Source organism: Cnephaeus nilssonii (genome assembly GCF_951640355.1).
Source record: "Cnephaeus nilssonii genome assembly, chromosome: X".
Lineage (NCBI taxonomy): Eukaryota > Metazoa > Chordata > Mammalia > Chiroptera > Vespertilionidae > Cnephaeus > Cnephaeus nilssonii.
In genome coordinates this window covers 100,211,292-100,232,462 of record NC_137071.1, presented here as the reverse complement: position 1 = coordinate 100,232,462, position 21,171 = coordinate 100,211,292, and the positions used below count along the sequence as shown (strand labels likewise).

The 21,171-nt window shown below is 41.0% G+C and overlaps 1 protein-coding gene across 1 annotated transcript in view; it reads right to left on the bottom strand.

Annotated features, from left to right (window-relative positions):
- Window positions 1-20,971, bottom strand: part of MCF2 (MCF.2 cell line derived transforming sequence) — a gene marked incomplete at its 3' end in the record, with an annotated part of 137,546 nt that extends 116,575 nt beyond the window's left edge. Inside the window, exon 1 of the mRNA XM_079764605.1 lies at window positions 20,884-20,971. Within this exon, the coding sequence (XP_079620731.1) occupies window positions 20,884-20,968 (85 nt within the window). The 5' untranslated portion in view covers window positions 20,969-20,971. The remainder of the gene's footprint in view (window positions 1-20,883) is intronic.
- Between the last annotated feature and the right edge of the window lie 200 nt (window positions 20,972-21,171).

The following is a 21,171-nucleotide window of genomic DNA, read 5'->3' as shown; positions in this document are numbered from 1 at the left end:
AAACTTCATACATATGACATCAAAATCAAAGCAACAATAAAAAAAAAACATAAATTTTGGCTTTGTTAAAATTTAAATCTTTATGATTCAAAGGACACTAACAAGAAAATAAAAAGATAATCCACAAGAAGGGAGAATGTGTTTGTGAATTATCTGCTAAGGAATAAGTATCTGCTAAGGAATTATCTGCTAAGGAATATTTGTGAATTATCTGCTAAGGAATAAGGAACATAAAGAACACTTACTAACCAATAATGAAAGAGCAAATAACAATTAAAATGGGCAAAGAATTTGAATAGACACATCTCCAAAGAAGATATAAAAATGGCCAATAAGCACATGCAAAGATGCTCAACATCATTTAGTCATTATGAAATGCACATGAAAACAGTGAGATACACACTTCACACCCATGGAGATGGCTGTAATTAAAAAATGGACAATAACAAGTGTTAGTATGTGGACAAATTAGAACCCTCATACACTGTTCATGGGAATGCAAGATGGTTCAGCTCCTGTGTAAAACAGCTGTGCAATTCCTCAAAAAGTTTTTAAAAAGTTATCATATGACCAAGCAATTCTACTTCTAGGTATATACCCAAAAAAAATGAAAACATACGTCTACATCTGTATATAAATGTTAATAGCATTATTCATAATAACCAAAAGGTGGAAACAACACAAATGCCCATCAACTGAAGGATGGATAAACAAAACGTGGTATATCCATACAATGGAATATTTTTCAGCAATAAAAAGTAACAAAGGACTGATACACACAACAACATAAATGAATCATGAAAATATATTGCTAAGTGTAAGAAGTGACAAATTTTGATTTAATTTACATGAAATATCCAAAATAGACATATATAGAGAGAGACAGAAAGTAGATTAATGGTTGGTTAAAAATAGGGGTATGGGATGATTGGGGACTGACCACTGAAGGGCACAGGGTTTCTTTTATGAATAATAAAATGTCCTAAAACCGATTGCAGTGATGGTTACAATCTATGAACGTGCTAATAAAAACATTGAATGTTACACTTCAAATGGGTAAATTGTATGGTATGTGAATTATATCTCAATAAAACTGTTACAAAAAAACAAATAAAGGAAAGTGAAGTTTGCAACAAAAAAAGTTCATTTGAGCATAGGATGTACTTTCTGCATTTCTCCTTCCAAAGGAATTTAATCATAAAAAACAAATAGAAGGGAGATCAAGTTTTAGAAATATATGTTAAAGGAAAAAAAGTGAAGGTTGAGCATAAAGATAAACCACAATGATATCACAGAAAGTTAACATGGTTGTTATATTTGGGTGTTATTTTGAGTGATTTATACATAAAATTCTTATTTTTTGTTCGGCCAGTGTTGCTCAGTGGTTGAGCATCACCCCATGCACCAGGAGTTTGCTGACTTGATTCCCAGTCAGGAAACATGCCTGGGTGCTGGCTTGATCCCTAGTAGGGGGTGTGCTGGAGGCAGCCAATCAATATTTCTATCTCTTTCTCCCTTCCTCTCTCTGAAATCAATAAAAACATATTTTTTTAAAAATCTGATTTTTTAACATAAATAAGTATTTCTCATAGAGGTAATTAGCATAGTATTTTTGAGTGCATGCTCCTGAGAGAGATTGCCTGGATTCCAATTCCACCTCTACCACTTGGAAGTTTTATGGCATTGGACAAGCTTGCATAAACTATGTATCAGTTTCACTTACTGGTAAAATGGGGAAAATGGTAATACCTAGTTCATGGGGTTACTGTAATGTTAAAGTTGTTAATACATGTAAACACTTGGAACAGTGCCTAGTATATGGTAAATGCTCAATAAGTAGTACTAGTAGTCATTGTTATAGAAAAAATAATAACATCATAATTTAAAATATTCAGTGTACAAGTAAGCATCCAGGTAGTAGCAGACAATGACTGGGTTAGCATTATGCTTATGCAAAGACTAGAGGCCCGGTGCATGAAATTTGTGCGGGGGGGGGGTCCCTCAGCCCAACCTGCACCTTTTCCAATCTGGGACCCCTCAAGGGATGTCCGACTGCCCATTTAGGCCCGATCCCGTTTACTCAGTCGGACATCCCTCTCACAATCCAGGACTGCTGGCTCCCAACTGCTCACCTGCCTGCTTTCCTGATTGCCCCTAACCGCTTCTGCCTGCCAGCCTGATCACCCCCTAACCACTCCCCTGACAGCTTGATTGATGGCTAACTGCTCCCCTGCCAGCCTGTTTGCCACTAACTGCCCTCCCCTGCAGGCCTGGTCACCCCTAACTGCCCTCTCCTGCAGGCTTGGATCCCCCCAACTGCCCTTCCCTGCAGGCCTGGTCGCCCCCAACTTCCCTCCTCTGCCGGCCTAGTCACCCCTAACTGCCCTCCCCTGCAGGCTTGATCGCCCCCAACTGCCCTCCCTTGCAGGCCTGGTCCCTCCCAACTGCCCTCCACTGCTGGCCATCTTGTGGTGGCCATCTTGTGTCCATATGGGGGCAGCCATCTTTGACCACATGGGGGCAGCCATCTTGTGTGTTGGAGTGATGGTTAATTTGCATATTACTCTTTTATGAGATAGAATAGAGGCCTGGTGCACGGGTGGGGGCCAGCTGGTTTGCCCTGAAGGGTGTCCCGGATCAAGGTGGGGGTTCCCTTGGGGTGTGGAGCAGCCTGGGCAAGGAGCCTGTGGTGGTTTGCAGGCTGGTCACACCCCCCAGTGACCCATGCGGAGGTCCAGGTATCTGGGATTTGTTTATCTTCTATAATTAAAACTTTGTAGCTTTGAGCAGAGCTAAGAGTCCTGCTCGCTCCCTGGCCGCAGCCATTTTTGTTGGGATTTATTTATCTTCTATAATTGAAACTTTGTAGCCTTAAGTGGAGGCCAAGGCAGGCCAGGGCTGCGGAAACTTGGCTTCCTCCATTGCCTGAGAAACCCAAGCCTCCTACTCGCTCTGTGGCCGCAGCCATCTTGGTTGGGTTAATTTGCATATTCACGCTTGATTTGCTGGTGGGCGTGCCTTGTGGGTGTAGCGGAGTGGTGGTTAATTTGCATATTACTCTTTTATTAGATAGCATTTTAATTCTCACTTTCCCCCATCACAGCTGCTTCAAGAGGAAAAGGGGGACAGGCAGAGTTAAAGGAGGGTAAAAGAAGGATAAATGGTGGCCAGAATACCATTCCCATCTTTCAGTTCATCTGCAAATAGGGGAATAAGACTATGGTTCCTTAGCCATATATCAGGTCTTATATACAAGGAACACTCTTAAATTATATCACATTTGAATATAAAATTGCACTTTCAAGTCTAAAAAAACATGAAGGAGCTTCTCTTATTTATCACAATGGGGACTGAAAATCCTGAAAAACCTTCCTGCTACAAAACACAAAAACATAGTGGAAAAAATAAATTTAAAGCCTTTCTAATGCATGGCTGAGGTGGCAAAAAAAAGACAAGGAAATTCTCAGAGGTCAAAACCACTACTAGGGCAAAAGTCCTGAGAAATAAGACAACTAAGAACAGTCATTGCCCCGAGCATCTGCCAATTCCCAGGTGACTTACAATTTGGTTTTAACGGTCATGCACTAGAGAAGATTCAAAACCTACAGCATTAGGATCACATCAGAGAAAATACAGGAGAATATCTGTATGGCCTGTGGGTAGGATAGAATTTTTAATTAGGATACAAGAAACACAAACCGTAAAGGAAAAGACTGATAATTTAGGCAACATTAAATTAAAACTTTGTTTTCATCCAAAGACATTATAAAAAATGAGACAAGCCACAAATTGTGTAGATATTTATTATACATATAAGTGACAAATACTATCAAGAATATATAAAAGATTCTACGTTAATTTTAAAAAAGACAAACCACTAAGTAGAAAAATGGGGAAAAAATAACACACAAGCATTTTACAGAAGAAACAGGAATGGCCAATAAACATCTGCAGAGATCTTCAGTGCATTTGTAACGTGTGAAATGCAAATGTCAAGGAAAGTAAGATAATCTTTTATACCCACCAGTTAAGCATCAATTTTAAAAAAATCAACATTAGCAAGGACCTATATGTTTAACAACATAATCACTATAGATATGTTTTGGTTTTGGCCTTGGCTCTTACCACAGATTTCTTTTTTCATAAAACATCCATTTTTTTAAGTTCTTTATTGTTTAAAGTATTACATATGTCTCCTTTTCCGCCCATTGACCTCTCCCCAGCCATCTCCACCACCCAGTACATGCCCTCACCCCCCTAGTGTCCTTGTCCATTGGTTATGCTTATATGCATGCATACAAGTCCTTTCGTTGATCTCTTACCCCCTTCCCTCCCTCTACTGCCTTCCCTCTGAAGTTTGAGGGTCATAAATTATCTATTTTGAAAGAACACCTTAAAAATTGTTTTAGTGGCCCAAACCAGGTGGATCACTTCGTTGGAGTGTCATCCTGTACACCAAAAAGGTTGTGAGTTCGATTCCCAGTCAGGGCACATACCTGAATGGTGTGTTCAAGCCCCAGTCAGGATGCGTATGGTAGGCAACCAATCAATGTTTACCTTTCCCACTGATCTTTCTTTTTTTCTGTCTGTCTGTCCCTCTATATATAAAATCAATAAACATATCCTCAGGTGAGGATTTTAAAAAAATGGTTTTAGTCCTAGCTGGTTTGGCTTAGTGGATAGAGCGTTGGCCTGTGGACCGAAGGGTCCCGGGTTCGATTCCAGTCAAGGGCATGTACCTCGGATGCAGGCTCCTCCCCAGCCTGGGCCCTGGGTGGGCACGTCCAGGAGGCAACCAATCAATGTGTTTCTCTCACATCGATATTTCTCTCTATCTTTCCCTCTCTTTTCCACTCTCTCTAAAAATTAATGGAAAAAATATCATCTTGTGAGGATAAAATTTTTTAAAAAACTGTTTTAGCAATAACTGAAAGAAAACATATCACATAGTTTTACCCCAATAGATCTGAAGAGTAAATACGGTGACTTTACATAGTCTAAAATGGGGGGGGGGGGAAATCAGTTAGTTGGGGCAACAAAAATTACAGGAACTCTGAGGTTGCATTAAAGACTTGTATAATGTTAAATAAAAAATTTGGAAGTATTGCCTGAGTATCTACTGGGCATTCAACATCATTTTACCACAATAACACAGCACATAACAATGAATAGTTTCCAACTCAGGGAAGTGCATTCACGAATCTTGCTGTCCTCAGATGCTCAACCTTTAAATTGTGCTTTGAAGGAAGGAACTGTGGAATGATTTTACCCCCAAGTAGCCTGAAATGGAACTCTAGAGAAAGATGGGAAATGAAAGCAAGGAAAGAGTGGATGGAGGGAGAGAATAGGAATACAAAATAGGAACCCCATGGTTCAACAAAATTTTAAGTGTTTTTGTCATTTATCATCCACTCTCCTCATTCATGTATTTTTTCTTTCAACAAATCTCTGGTTGACTATCATATTATGCCAGGCCCTGTGCAATGATGAGGAAACTGGCCTGGATCTCATGGTTTTCTTCATTTAGGAACAGGAGGCAATTACAGTGCAGAGGGCCAAGCCAAGTGTTACAAAAATGTTGAGCCAGGATGAGAAAGGATATCTAATACTAAACAGATAAAAACAGATGATGTATTTAAAAAATGAAAGAAAAAAATAGTTTTGTGGCCTAACCTATGCTGAATACCTCCTGGAACTCACTTTCAGCACAAGTTCCAGGTGATGACTCAATGTTATACTAAGGTCTATGGACTCTTAGCTGCTTCCAAGAACAGGAGCGATCTGCAAGCAAGCTCACCCATTTTTTCACAGAGCAGACACATGTTGCAAGAGATAGGGAATGCTTCATTTCTGTAACTCTTGCAAACACTGATGTTTATGTGTTTATGTGCATGCATATAGTGTACAAATATGGAAATGTTAAGTATTGTAGCCAAAATGGCTGATTTTGAAAGTTCACTCTTCCATCTTTAAAATCATGTTAAATCAATATGCAATTATGAGGATGCTCACACTGATAAAAAAAAAACACACACATTCAGTGTGGAACCTTTTCTTACTCTTCTCTAGTGCTAAAGCTCTGTTTAGTGACTTGATTATGTGTCTTTTAAAATTGAAAGTCAACAAAAATTGACAAAATCTTTGCAAAATGCTGGAACTATGGTAAACAGGCTTTTAAGATGTATCAGCATCTACTAGAAATATCAGGGGGAACACTTTATAAAGTATATGATTGTCTAACCACTCACTATGCTGTATACCTGAAACCAATACAAAATAATACTGAAAGTAAACTGTAATTGTATTGGCATCATCTTTAAAACTCTACATTATCTGTTATGAAAATAAATGCCTTTGAGAATTAGTTTCCTAGTGTCCCTCTGAAAGCACAGTTTTTAAAAATTCTTCATCCCACAATTTTGAATGCCCCCAATTATTCCTTAACAGCAGAAAGTTGGCGAAAAGGAATGTAAGTCTAGGGGCATCACTTTACTGATACAAATCATCCTCATTCAGTACTCACAATGCAAATGAGCAGAGACATGTATGAACATTAGCATAAAGACAAAATGACAGTCTATAACCACTATAGCCACAGCCACCACTAGATAATTCTAAACATACTAGTTAGCAACATGTAAATATTAACATTAGTCACTTTTTAAGATTTTATTATAACACTAGAGGCCCGGTGCACGAGATTTGTGCAGGGGGGGGGGGCGTGTGTGTGTCCCCCCGCCCAGCCTGCACTCTGGGACCCCTTGAGGAAGTCCGACTGCCCATTTAGGCCCAATTCCAAATGGGCAGTCGGACATCCCTCTCACAATACAGGACTGCTGGCTCCCAACCGCTTGCCTGCCTGCCTGCCTGATTGGCCCTAACCGCTTCTGCCTGCCAGCCGGATCACCCCCTGACCACTCCCCTGCCAGCCTGATCAATGCCTAACTGCTCCCCTGCCGGCCTGTTTGCCCCTAACTGCCCTCCCCTGCAGGCCTGGTCTCCCCCAGCTGCCTTCCTCTGTCAGTCCGGTCACCCCTAACTGCCCTCCCCTGCTGGCCTGATTGTCCACAACTGCCCTCCCCTGCAGGCCTGGTCCCTCCCAACTTCCCTACTCTGCTGGCCTGGTTCCTCCCAACTGCCCTCCCCTGCAGGCCTGGTCTCCCCCAACTGCCCTCCTCTGTCAGCCTGGTCACACCTAACTGCCCTCCCCTGCTGGCCTGATCGTCCACAACTCCCTCCCCTGCAGGCCATCTTGTGGAGGCCATCTTGTGTCCACATGGGGGCATCCATCTTTGACCACATGGGGGCGGCCATCTTGTGTGTTGGAGTGATGGTTAATTTGCATATTACTCTTTTATTAGATAGGACTAGAGGCCTGGTGCACATATTCATGCACAAGTGGGGTCCCTCAGCCTGGCCTGCAGGATCAGGCCGAAACTGGCTCCCCAACACCTCCCGAGGAGTCCCAGATTGCGAGAGGGCACAGGCCAGGACGAGGGACTCCACTGGTGCATGATCAGGGCCAGGGAGGGACACAGGAGGTTGGCCAGCCAGGGAGGCACCGTGGGAGGGCTCCAGGACATGTCCGGCCTATCTCACTCAGTCCCAATTGGCCGGATCCCAGCAGCAAGCTAATCTACTGGTGGGAGCGTCTGCCCCCTGGTGGTCAGTGCACATCATAGCAGCTGGTCAACTTGTCAACTATCTGCCCCCTGGTGGTCAGTGCACATCATAGAGAGCAGTTGAGTGGCCTTAACATATCATTAGCATATTACGCTTTGATTGGTTGAACGGCCGACCAGTCGATCGGACACTTAGCATATTAAGCTTTTATTATATAGGATCAGGTCTTTGGAGAGCAGCTATTTAAAGCACAAGCTTTAAAAGTAGACAAGATGATACTCTAATGTCAGAACTCACAATATCCATGTAGACATATGACTAAATGTCAGATCTCCCATTTTGTGGCTATTCATCTCTTCTTGGGTTCAGAAAACCTAATTTTTAAATAAATAGCATCTACAAAGGTAATCCAATTAAAACTATTTGCTTTAGCTTATAAGGCATGCAGAACACACATTTGTTAATGGTCCTTGAAATGTGTCAACTAAGGAAGCAAAACTGACCCTCTTTTTTAAACTGACAAGAACAAAATGGCAAATAAAAACAGCGCTGCTGCTTTTTGCTCTGTGACTAATCACATAATCTGGCTTGTAATTGCAAACTCAAAGATGTCCTTCAAATACACATATATTAATTTTAAGTGTCATCAAAGAGTCTAAGAATACCTAATCTCACCACATATTTTAAATAACTTCCTATGGTGTTTCTTATCATCAGACTGTATATTGAACAGCTAATGCTTCAATGTAACTATCAGTGACACAAGAGCACAAATGAAGGCTTGATGAACTAAGACTCCACAGTGTCCCTGGATGTGAACACTCCTAGTGCACAGCTGATGTTGACCCAGTCAGAGTATATTTGAAAGAGCAGCTCAACAACTACCAGACAACTCTGGCACAAAGTTATTGAAAAGCAATGTTACAGTAGCATCTATAATCTTTCTATTTTGCCTAGAAACTTTACAAAGAAAGTCATTAGCAACTTATTAAATATTAAGTCAGTACATAATGGTATACAATTGTATATAATATATGAAATCTATATATATAAAAGCCAAGCGACCCGAATAGCAGAATGACCAGAATGACCGAAATGACCAGAATGACAGGTCGCCATGACACACATTGTGGTGGCCAACATGCCTGATTGAACCCCAATCGCCCCCCCCAACCTCTCGTGGCCCCTCCCCATGGCTAGCCCTACCCCCAATTGTCCCCTATCAGGGCATGAGGCTGGACACGACCCATGCACAAATTCATGCACCGGCCCTCTAATATATATAATATATATGTACACATACATACACATATCTATATATATAAAAGGCTAAGTGACTGACCGTACATCCGTCTGACCATCCAACCAACCCACCGGCTGGTACATATGATGCACGCTGACAATTTAAAAATAAACATTGACTCATGCATGCATGATACATATAAAGCTCTCGCTGACACCAATCACACGCATGTGTTTTGATCTGTCATTGTCAATCGTTTCTGTTAACATTCTGAAGCTGAAAATAAGTGGTGTCATCAACAGAAAAGGTCTGAAGACCAACTATTGGCACAACGTACCTATGAAGCCAAAAGAAGCCAGTGTTGTCAACTTCAGAGTGTATCTGAAGACCAACTATTGGCACTTCTATTATAGAGAAAGGGCAAATAGCAATATTAAAATATCTCTTCTAATTAATTTCCTTTCAATGTGCATGAATCCATGCACTGGGCCACTAGTAAAGTATATATGTGACTTCATTCTAAAATGTTATTTCCAGCCCTAGCTGGTTTGGCTCAGTGGATAGAGCATTGGCCTGCAGACTAAAGGGTCCCATGTTTGATTCCGGTCAAGGGCATATGCCCAGGTTGTGGGCTCGATCCCCCCCCCAGGAGGGGGCATGCTGGAGGCAGCCAATCAATGATTATCTCTCATCATTGATGTTTCTATCTCTCTATCTCTCTCTCTTCCTCTCTGAAATCAATAAAAAAATATATTAAAAAGTAAAAATAAAATGTGATTTCTAGAGAAAAAAATATTTTCAAGGAACTGTTGGAGGGTGGGGGATAGTGATATTTAGAATTTTTAAAAGTTCAAACTTCTACTTCTTACTAATTGAGTAAGAGGTCATTTGAATATCAATAAATTAAAGTAATAATGATGACACTAACTTCATATTTTGAACCTATTGACTCTTTATATCCATAAATATATTTCAGACAAACACTGATCCATTTATTAAATAATATATAAATTAAAATCTCACCCTAACTAATTTCTTGAGTAGCTAGAGGTGGTCTCAGCATGCAATTGGTCCAGTCTATATGAAGGAAATACAGAAAGATTAAAGAAAATTGTATGTACTTATTCAGATATAAGCAGTTTGTTTGAACAACTGTGTAAAGCATGCCCCATTCTCGCCCTGGCTGGTGTGCCTATGTTGGTTGAACATCATCCCATGCACCAAGAGATTCCTCGTTGGGGCACATGCCTAGGTTGCAGGAGGCACCCAATTGATGTTTCTCTCTTTCCCTCTCCCTTACTCTTTCTCTCTAAAAATCAATTAAAACATTAAAAAAAAAGAATGCACCATTCTCAAATACACCAGATTCTTCATGAGTGTTTTTTTTTTTAATACATATTTTTATTGACTTCAGAGAGGAAAGGAGAGGGATAGAGAGATATAAAAATCAATGATGAGAGAGAATGACTGATCGGCTGCCTCTTGTACACCCCCTACTGGGGATCAAGCCCGCAACCCAGGCATGTGCCCTTGGCTGGAATCGAACCTGGGACCCTTCAGTCTGCAAGCTGATGCTCTATCCACTGAGCCAAACCGTCTAGGGCTCTTCATGAGTTTTATTTAAACTATAAGCCCACTAGGACAATGCTGGGCAAATACTTTCTTTGTGCTAAAAATATACAATAGGATCTTTGTGCTTTATGAAAAGAAAATTTTTAAATTAAAATGTAAATATGACAAAATTACTTTATATTGTATAATTTGTTTCTTGCAGACAGTAGGACTCAGCTAAGCACAGAGGTTACTTTTACTTATTAGTTTATGGGCATGTGTATTGTTTAGATGTTTTACAAATATCATATATAAATTATTTAATTTATACCAGTAAATATAAGAAAATGGGGAAATAAAAGACCCTTGCCAAAAGCAAAAAATAAAATAAAAACCCACACAAAGAATGCAAGTATATAAGGCACTAGGCAAGAAGGAAATAAAGAAGAGGAGAAACTAAGAAGAGAGAGGTTGAAAGGGAGAGAGCCAAAAAGTACATGATAAAAATGAGGTACAGCAAGTAGAAAATTACAGGGAAGTAATCTCCATCCAACAGCTTAATGTCCCAGGTTGCTGGGCCTCGCCTGTGTCTCCTGTAGGTGTTTAATTAAGAACATGGCTATGGAAAGCTTTTCCTTCCTCCCCTCTTCAGATTAAAAACCACCCAACGGAGAGAGCAGGCTTTTCTTATACAGCTGCAAGAGCTGCCATTGTCTCAGGCACTTGCCTAACTATTACAGCCCAATGAATTCATTACACATTCCATAAAAAGAACTAAATGCATATGTGGTGATTTGCTGTATGTAAAAATAGGGATAAAAATGTTTTTTCTGCTTAAAGCATCAGCGAATCCACAGCAGAGTTGGCTCAAGCTTATCTGTTTAGCACTGCAATCTTTTTTTCCTAAAAGATTATATCCTGCCATAGGGAGGGGAATTACACACTTGATTGACAAATGGTCTTGTCCAATCTGGAAAGGTCTTTGCAGATTCCTGGTCAATCAAAACACATGCCTCTCATTTCTCTTATGTCATCTCACCCTAGTCCCACACAGACTTGCATGCCAAATGCTGAATCAAAAAACTAAAGCAATTGAGTTAGTGATTATGCTTTGTGTTGTTTTCATTTGTGCTTTTGTTTTTCCTTGGGACAACTCTTGTGGTTATTTACTTTTTTGTCTCTTAAACTTTTAGGGTGATCTCTAGTATAAATCCATAATATGAATGAATTAATATATTGTAATTCTTCTAAACTCATGAAAACCTTTATATGAATAACCATCCAATATGAGCATTGGTGGTCCACAATGCATTACAGTAAATAATTCCCAAACACCTTTAATATGAATACCTACTATTTGGGGAAACCTCAATTTGTACAACTACAAAAATGAGGTTCAGACATTCCCTAAATTTCAATGCAATCCATAGCAAAATCCATAGCAGAAAGTAACAAGCTAATCCTAAAATTATTATGGAAATGCAAGAGTCTCAAAATACAGTCTTGGAAAAGAACAAAGTTGAAAAATTCACACATCCTGATTTCAAAATTTAGTACTCACTAACAGTTATCAAGACAGTGTGATACAGGTGTAGTGATACACTTAAAATTTAAGTCTTAAATAGATAGATGAGGGGAATAAAACTAAGAATCCATAAATAAATCCTTACATCTATGGCCAATTGATTTTAAGTCACGTACCAAGACATTTCAGTTGGAAAAGAATATTCTTTTCAACAAATGGTTCAGGGAACACCTGGATATATGCACATGCAAGTGAATGAACTTGGACTCTAACTCACATCATACACAAAAATCAACTCAAAATGGATCAAAGACCTAAATGTAAGAACTAAAACTGTAAAACTCAGATAAACTCATGGATGGACCTAGAGGATATTATACTAAGTGAAATAAGTCAGACAAAGACAAATACCACATGATCTCACTTATATTATACAGGGAATCTAAAACAAAAACAAGTTCATAGATTTTAAAAAACAGATTATTGGTTGGGGGGTTATTGGGTGAAAAGGGTCAAAAGATACAAACTCCCAGTTATAAAATAAGTAAGTCATGGATATGTAACTTACAGCATGGTCACTATAGTTAGCAATACCATATTGCATATTTGAAAATTGCTAAGATAGTAAATTAGTTCTTAAAATTATTGCAAGAAAAAAATATTTGTGGTGATGGATGTTGACTGGACTTATTGTGGTGATCATTTTGCAATATATAAAAATATCAAATCATATTATACACCTGAAACTGATAATGTTGAATGTCAATTACACCACAAATAAAAAAAATAATTGAGCCCTGGCCAGTGTGGCTCAGTTGATTGGAGCATCTTCCGGTACACCGAAAGTTGGTTGGTGCGATTCCTGTTCAGGGCACATAACCAGGTTGCTGGTTTGATCCTGGTAAGGGTGATCCCGGGAAGCAGCTGATCGATGTTTCTTTCTCACATCAACGTTTCACCCTCTCTCTCTCTCTCTCTCTCTCTCTCTCTCTCTCTCTCTCTCTCCCTTCCTCTCTCTAAAATCAATAAAATCTTTTTAAAAATAATAATTGAAAACGAAGACTCAAACAAAATAAAAAAGCACTGGCAGGCATGACTCAGTGATTAGAGTATGGGCCTACACACCAGAGGGTCTCAGGTTTGATTCCTGGTCAAGGGCAGTAACTGTGTTGCAAGTTCACTCCCTGCCAGCACCCCCACATTGGGGCAAATGGGATGGAAACCAGTAGATTGAGAGATGTTTCTCTCTCTCCTCTCTGTTTCTCTCTCCCCCTCCCCCTCCCTTCCACTATCTCTAAAAATCAATGGAAAAAATATCCTCAGGTGAGGATTAAAAATAATAATAAGAAGAAGAAGTAATAAAAAGAAATAGGTAAAAACAAGGCACAGAATTGGGAGAAAATACTTGCAAATCAAAGAGAAATGAAAATATATGTCCACAAAAACTGTATAAGAATGTTCATAGCAACATTACTCATAACAGCAACTCAAATGTCCATCAACTAAAGAAGAATGGATCATTAAAATGTGGTAATATTCAGCCATGAAGTACTGGCAAGTGCTACAACATGGATGAAACTTGAAAACATTATGCTAAATGAAAGAAGCTAGTCACAAGAGATCACTATATATAAATTTATTTATCTGAATATCTGGAAGAGGCACATCTATAGAGAAAGGGAGTATATTATTGGCTGCCAGGACTGGTGGGAAGGGCTGCTGGGATGAAAGGGGGAGTACCATCTAATGGGTAAGGCTAAGGGGTACAGGTACTTTTTTGGGGAGTAATGGGAATGTTCTAAACTTGTGGTAATGGTTGCACAACTCTGTGATTGCTTTAAATGTATACTTTAAATGAGTTGATTGTATGGTAGGTGAATTATATCTCAATAAAGCTGTTTAAAAAAACTAGACTAGCCTAGCCAGTGTGGCATGGTTGGTTGAGCATCAACCTCTGAACCAGGAAGTCATGGTTCAATTCCTGGTCAGGGCACATGACAGGGTTTTGAGCCCAATCTATCCTACAGGAGGCAGCCAATCAATTATTCTCTCTCATCATTGATGTTTCTCTCTCTCTCCCTCTTCCTTCCTCTCTGAAATAAATAAAAATTTATTTTAAAAATAAGAAAAAAAAAACTAGAACAGGTTTTGCCCATTTGCCTTCTTGTTAATAAAAATCTTTTCTGCTCCTCTTTGCTGAGTGGCTTTCCTTTCCTTTTCAGATTAATGCAAAAAAAAATATCTGAAAACAGAAAAGTTATAATTTCCATAAAGTTGCTGGTTCATAATTTCCCAGATACAGAATGTACATATGTAAAATATAATTGCTGATAAAAAGGCTGCTTTTCCAGTATCTGAAAGGTTAACAGCTGACAATTTCTTAATGGCAAATGTGACAGTATCATTAATAAATATTTGAAAGTCAGAAAATATAATCTACCATATGAGTAATTTCAATATATTAATATCCTATATGATAAAAGGGTAATATGCAAATTGACTTTAACAGCAGAATGAGAACAACTGCTCAACCAGTCACTATGAGGCACACTGACCACCTCTCAGTCCCTTTCCCTGGCCAGCAGGCTCCCATCGCCCAATGGTGAATGGGGAATTGGGGGTGGATGATGGGGGACGTGGGTGGTGCCAGGCCAAGGCCCCCGCCCCACCAGTCACCCCACACACAGAGAGCAACCTGTGGTGGGGGTGGGGCTGGCGAGCGGAAGGGAATGGCCTACCTCTCGGTCCCTTCGCTCCCCCTCTCCCCCAGCCGTCAGGCTCTAATCATCTGATATCGAACGGGGAATCAGGGGTGGGTGGCGATGGGGGGCAGGGTCAGCTGTGGGCAGCCGGGGAAGATGGCCCTGATTGCAGGCCAGGCCTAGGGACCATAACCATGCACAAATTTTGTGCGTTGCGCCTCTAGTTTCACTATATTTGATCATTCAACTCTTTTATAAGCCCCAAACTTTACTATGAGTGTAAAATGGTGCTTTCTTTCCAATTTACACTCATAGTAAAGTCAGAAAATCAATGGAAAAAATATCCTCAGGTTTTGGCTTTCCATTAGAATATATATTTTTAAGAAAACTATACCATGAGCCTAGCTGGTTTGACTCAGTGGATAGAGCATCGGCTTGTGGACTAAAGGGTCCCAGGTTCGATTCGGGCCAAGGGCACATGCCTGGGTTGTGGGCTCGATCCCCAGCCACCCGCCTGCCCAGTAAGGGGTGTGCAGGAGGCAGCCGATCCATGATTCTCTCTCATCATTGATCTCTCTTTCTCTCTCTCTCTCTCTCTCTCTCTCTCTCTCTCTCTCTCTCTCTCTCTCTCTCCCCTCTCTCCTTTCTTCTTTGAAATCAATAAAAATATTTTTTTAAAAAGAAAACTATACCATGTACTGAAAATTACAGGAGGTAATTGAATAAAGGTCTTCTCAATTGGAAAGCAATAGTGGCTGTTTAATATTTCTACTACAGAAAGAAAAAGATGGGAAGAGATTCATCTGTAGCAAAAATTCAAGCCATGAATGACTAACCTACAGATTTCTTGTACCCATAAAGAAGGATCATTCAACAGTGAAGTTGTAGTTTCTCTCTTTGAAAGCTTTAAACATAAACCTCTTCTTTACCCCCAGGCAAAGATTACTGTTGGTTCCAGACTGTGAGCAAAGGAACAAGAGGCAAAGTGACCTGCAAGCATATTTGACAGCACAAACATTTGGACAACAAATCAGATAAATGAATTATCTTTTTTTGAGCACTGCTTCCTTTCCTCCCCAAATCAATGTTGCTTTGGAGAAGTCATAGATCACCTACAAGTCTTCATTAGTGGGACACAAACCACTTTCTCTTCTGCGTGATCTCTATCTATACTCACTCATCTAGGCTTTAAGTACCTCCTTTAAGGAGAATGACTCAGAAATTTATATCCCCAGCCCTGATGCCTTCCTTGAACACGATTCCTATATCCAATTGCCTACTCAACATCTCCACATGGACAGTTAATAAGCACCTCAAAATTAACAGGTTCCATACCAAACTTCCGATACTCATTGATTTTCCCCATAAACCTGCTAACCCTTCCGGCATCTCCATCTCTATTAATTACAATTCCTGCCATCCATTTGCTCAAGCCAAAACTCTTAGAGCCATCCTTGACTCTTCTCTTTTTCTCGTACCACATGGACAAACCGTTTTGTCTCTACCTTCAAAATATATCTAAAATATGACTACTTCTCAACACCTCCATTATTACCTCAGGTTCAAACCACAATAATCAATTCTAATAGCCTCTTAATTGGCCTCTCCACTTCCACCTTTGTTCCACCTTTAGCCTATTCTACACAGAATCGAGAGAGATGTAAGTCACTCTCAAAACCTTCCTATCACTCCTCATCTAACTCAAGGTAAAAGCCAAAGTCCTTAACAAGCCCTGTATCATCACAGGCTCACATGCACACACCCATGCATGCACACACACCTGAATGCACTCACTGCTTCAGCTACATTGATCCTTTTCTTATTCCTTGAACTTGTCAATACTCTCATCTCAGGACCTTCACAACTGTCCCCTCTGCCTGGAATACTCTCCCCCTCAGATACCCCTGATGACTTCCTAACCTCCTTTAGGTCCTTGCTCAGTGCCACACCTTCCCATCATTGAAAGTAAGGAGAAGTTGTTCTGATACTTACATCTGTTATATATATATATATATAATGAAGAGAGGGTTTGGGTGAAAAATAAATGGGAGAAAGTTATGTGAGTGATACTGGTCTCTTAGCTGGAGCTAACTGACTCTAGGACAAGACCTTGGCAACAATAGAAAGGAATACTCATTTTAGCAGCAATCTTATAAGAGGCATCTCTATTTCTGGGCTGACCTCTGCTTCTGCCCTGGGGCAGATGAGGTGCAGTTTTTTTAATGGTGCCTTCAGAGGGTTCTTACCTGAGAATATGCTATAACAGAGACATTAGCTTTCAATCCTACTGGCAACTTCTAAAACTTACTAGTAAGTGTCTCCTAGTGCCAAGCACTTACAGGCATGTTCGAGACATGCAATGAATAAAATGTATCTTAATTTTCTGATAGATTTTGAAGACATTTGTTTGTGTTACAAGAATAAAATGTATCTTAATTTTCTGATAGATTTTGAAGACATTTGTTTGTGGAACATTCAGAGAGAGATGACCAATAGTCCTGGAGCTGGAAAAAAAGTGAATCTTATTTCTTACTCTCATCTGTGGCATCCATTAAACAACATCTAACACTGAAGTGAAGTACTTTCTTAAAACCTACTTATATGGGTTATCTTGGTAACTCAGAAAGTCTAGCATAGAAGTAGCCCACATTTACTATAAAACTGCTTGTTAAACTTGCCCTTAAATAATGAGGTTTTCTCCAATTCCACAACTGGAATACCTCAATTTACAAGAGAACACAGGTTTTACTGATAACTTAATAAAAGCATCAGCTCTCCAGAGCACAAATAAGAACTAGAAAAAATGGAAATATAAAGCTTTTATGCAATTGGAATAGATATCAGAGTCCATATACTAAAATTGATATACATGAGTAGTAGGCTGTCATGGTCCTACTCATAGTCTATTTACTTTTATTTTGCAGACAATTCTAACAAATTTGGTTAACTGGTTTCCTAGCTCATAACAGCACATCAGAAGGAGCAACAAAGGAGGGCGCACAGAGGATTAGGTGGTAACTGCGGGTTGATAGAAACTGTTAAAATAGCAGTAGCAAGAAACGACAGCTAACAGAGAGGGGATATATTAGAAAAACAAGCATTACAAATTAGGAGGCAGAACAATCTGTGTCCAACATAATGAAGGGACAAACAGCCCTCCACAATTTAGGAGCCCTCGAGGCAACACTATACATATATACAGCACATTAAAAAAATCAATGCTATTAAAAGGATAACCTTTAGTCATTAAGAAAAGATGCAATTATTTCCAGATTCAGACATCAGAAAGGCAAATAATCTTTTTGAAAAGCTTTCAACCCAAAATGACTAGAGATTGGGGCAGGGATGAAGCACTGAAAATGCTGAACCTCAATTACCCATAAAATCACTTATGTGAACTACTTGGGGTATAGTGTTGCAGGTAAGTGACCCATCATCATTGGAATACATTGTATACCATACTGCAATGTACATGAGCAATTAACTCATTTTGAGCTAAACTCTTGACAAAATAAAATCTGCAGTGAACAGGTTTTCATACCTACTTATCTGAGATTAACTTAGATCAGTATAGTTTACATTTTTTTGTCCTGCAAGAAATGCAAAACATTTCTTTCTTTTCCCCTCTCCGCCCCCATCATCAGTTAAGGAGAGTGTGAGGGGAGAAAACCTCATTATTTAAGGGCAAGTTCAACAAGCAGTTTTATAGTAAATGTGGGCTACTTCTATGCTAGACTTTCTGAGTTACCAAGATAACCCATATAAGTAGGTTTTAAGAAAGTACTTCACTTCAGTGTTAGATGTTGTTTAATGGATGCCACAGATGAGAGTAAGAAATAAGATTCACTTTTTTTCCAGCTCCAGGACTATTGGTCATCTCTCTCTGAATGTTCCACAGAAACCACATACACAAAACTGAACTCAAAATTTATTCTTCCATTTCCTGCTTTAATTATATCTGCCCGCCCCCCTCCCCGCTCTTCCAGTCACTCTAACCAGAAACTTGGAATGAACCTAGTCTCCTTCCCTGGTACTCAAACCTCACACCTAGTCACCAAGTCAAATCAACTTTACCCTCTCAATTCCTCAAGCTTCTCTCCTCTACCCCATTCCTAGAACTAACTTGTTCCATGCCATCATCCACTTTTGCCCTGCTTTCTACAACTGCTTTCTAACTGGCTTTTCTATTGGGGTCCTTTTCCTCTGCACTGCATACATACTCCACACACTATGATATTTGTAAAAGCAAGAAGCCCCACCATGCACTGCCACTGTTGACCACTGTGTACAGTGTGCATTGTACAACCCTAGCAAGGGCCAGCCTGTGTGAATGGACCTACTAAGGATTTGGTAGTGTACAACAGTGCAACCATATGCAGCAGCCTCGCTCTACTTATTCAATATCCCAATGACTCCCCATTACCCTACAAATAAAGTAAAGCCCTTTAATATGCTTTACAAAGCTCCGCCTGATCCACCCCCTGCCTACCTCTCCAAATATATCTCTCTCTTGTACTTTCCACAATTTACACTCCACTCATTTAAAACAAAAACTTTCCCAAACCTACTATGCTGTGGCCTTTCTGCTTGTTTTTGTACATATTATTTCCTTTGCCTAGAATATCCCTTGTCCTACCTGTCCCCACCAAACCATCCCCATCCCCATCCCCAGTCCACTGGGAAATATGTATACATCCTTAAAGATTCAATTCACTCATGTATCACCCTTTCCCCTGAAGGCTTCCCTTAACTCCCTAAGTGGAGTCAATGTTTCCTCTTCCGGCTGAGCCATGGCAGATCATACATCAGAGTGTAATTAGTTTATCACACCGTAGCATGTTTCTAGTAGTCTATAAATGGACATTATTGAAATGTTCTTTCAGAAAGTTCTGTACCACAATGAAAAGCTTTGTAAACATATTTTAAATATATGAATATTTTTAATACATGAAATCCTTTTCACATGTAAGAGTGTCATGTTCTAACAGCATAGGTACAAACCACTTCCAGGACTCTCTGTTGGTCCATACAGAGAGAGATGGCACTGCTAATAATGCTGAAAAGCAGAAAAGTACTGCAAGCCTGTGTGAAAACATTTAGGTGCTGCGATGCGTCATAATACCCAGGAAAAGGGAGCCTGCCAGCCCTGAATAAGACTGGGTATTTGGAACGTGTATTGTGGCTACCTCATTTGTGGAAAGATACCACTAAGTCTATTTTTTGGATGACAAACCTCCCAATGCAAGACATAGCACCTGCTAAAACAAATGAAAATTTGAACAGAGGAAGACATGTTAATCAATGGCAGTACTTGGCAGACTGGTCTGATAAGCTCTGGCTGAACTTAAAAATCCCAGAATTGCACCGCGTTCTCGGGTTGCTCCAGCGCCTCAGTCTGCAGGGTCCCAAAGGAACTGAGACCCTTGGAGCCCAGAACCTGCAGCACCAACCTCAAAGCTTAGCACCTCAGGTGAGTAAACGTATGTGCATCACAGATGGCAAGTGACCAAGCTCACTTTATGCCTCTCACACCCCTGAAGCACACAGCAACGGCAGCAGAAAAGGTTTTGTGGGTTTGTTGGAGTTTGTTTGTTTGTCCTTTCAGACAAACGAAAGCCCTTGTAGCGAGGACCCCGCGAGGCAGGAAGCTCATGGACCAAACAAGAAAGATGCACTAGTCGGGTCGCAGGCGCCACTGCTTCTCTTCAACTCCTCCAACTGCGGTGCAGTCCGTCTCAGAACCCCAGCGCCTTTTTCGACTTGGTCCGCCCCCCCCCCCCAGAACCCCCCCCCGTAATATTCAACCCCCCGATCATCGCTTTTCCAGCATTCAGGGAATATTCAAGGCAAGTGCGCTCACGGAAAGCTGGCTTCTGGTTTGCCGGAAGCGCAGTTGGAAGATAACCCTCTATCCCCACCTCTCTGGAGACACACAGAAAGAGTAAGGAGAGGGGACCTGAACCAGCCACAGAGGATACATCCTCACCCCGCTGCTCACACTTTCTCACGGTGCGCCTGCAGCCCGAGGGGGAAGAGGTGCGCCCTGCAGCGCAGCAGCAGCCGGAGGAACAAGGGAGCTGGGAGCGCCACCGCAGTGGGGACCGGTGTGCGTGCCCTGGGGGCGAGGGAAGACAAAGTGTGCGCGCCAGCTGGGCAGGCTGAGGAGGGAGTAGGCTAGGAGAGAAGCAAGCTAGTCAGGAGCCGGGGCCACCGGGTGGCGCGCGCAGCAGGGTGCCTACCTGCGATGAGGACTGTCTGCAGGAGACAGAGGTAGCTCTGGCCGTACTGCTCTGCAAAGTCCACGCGCTCAAGGGCCATGGCCATGTCCACCTGCAGAGTGATCGCCTGGGCATTAGGCACGGACACACAGGCGTCCTGGTTCAGGGGCAGATCCGGGGTCCTGCTGCCCAACTCGGTGGTCTGTGGCTCCGAGGCCTGAGGCACGTGCCGCTCCGCCAGACCGGGCGAGCCCAGGTAGGGCCGGGAACCGTCAGCCGCCATGGGCACACGGGAGTCCGGGCTGGGAC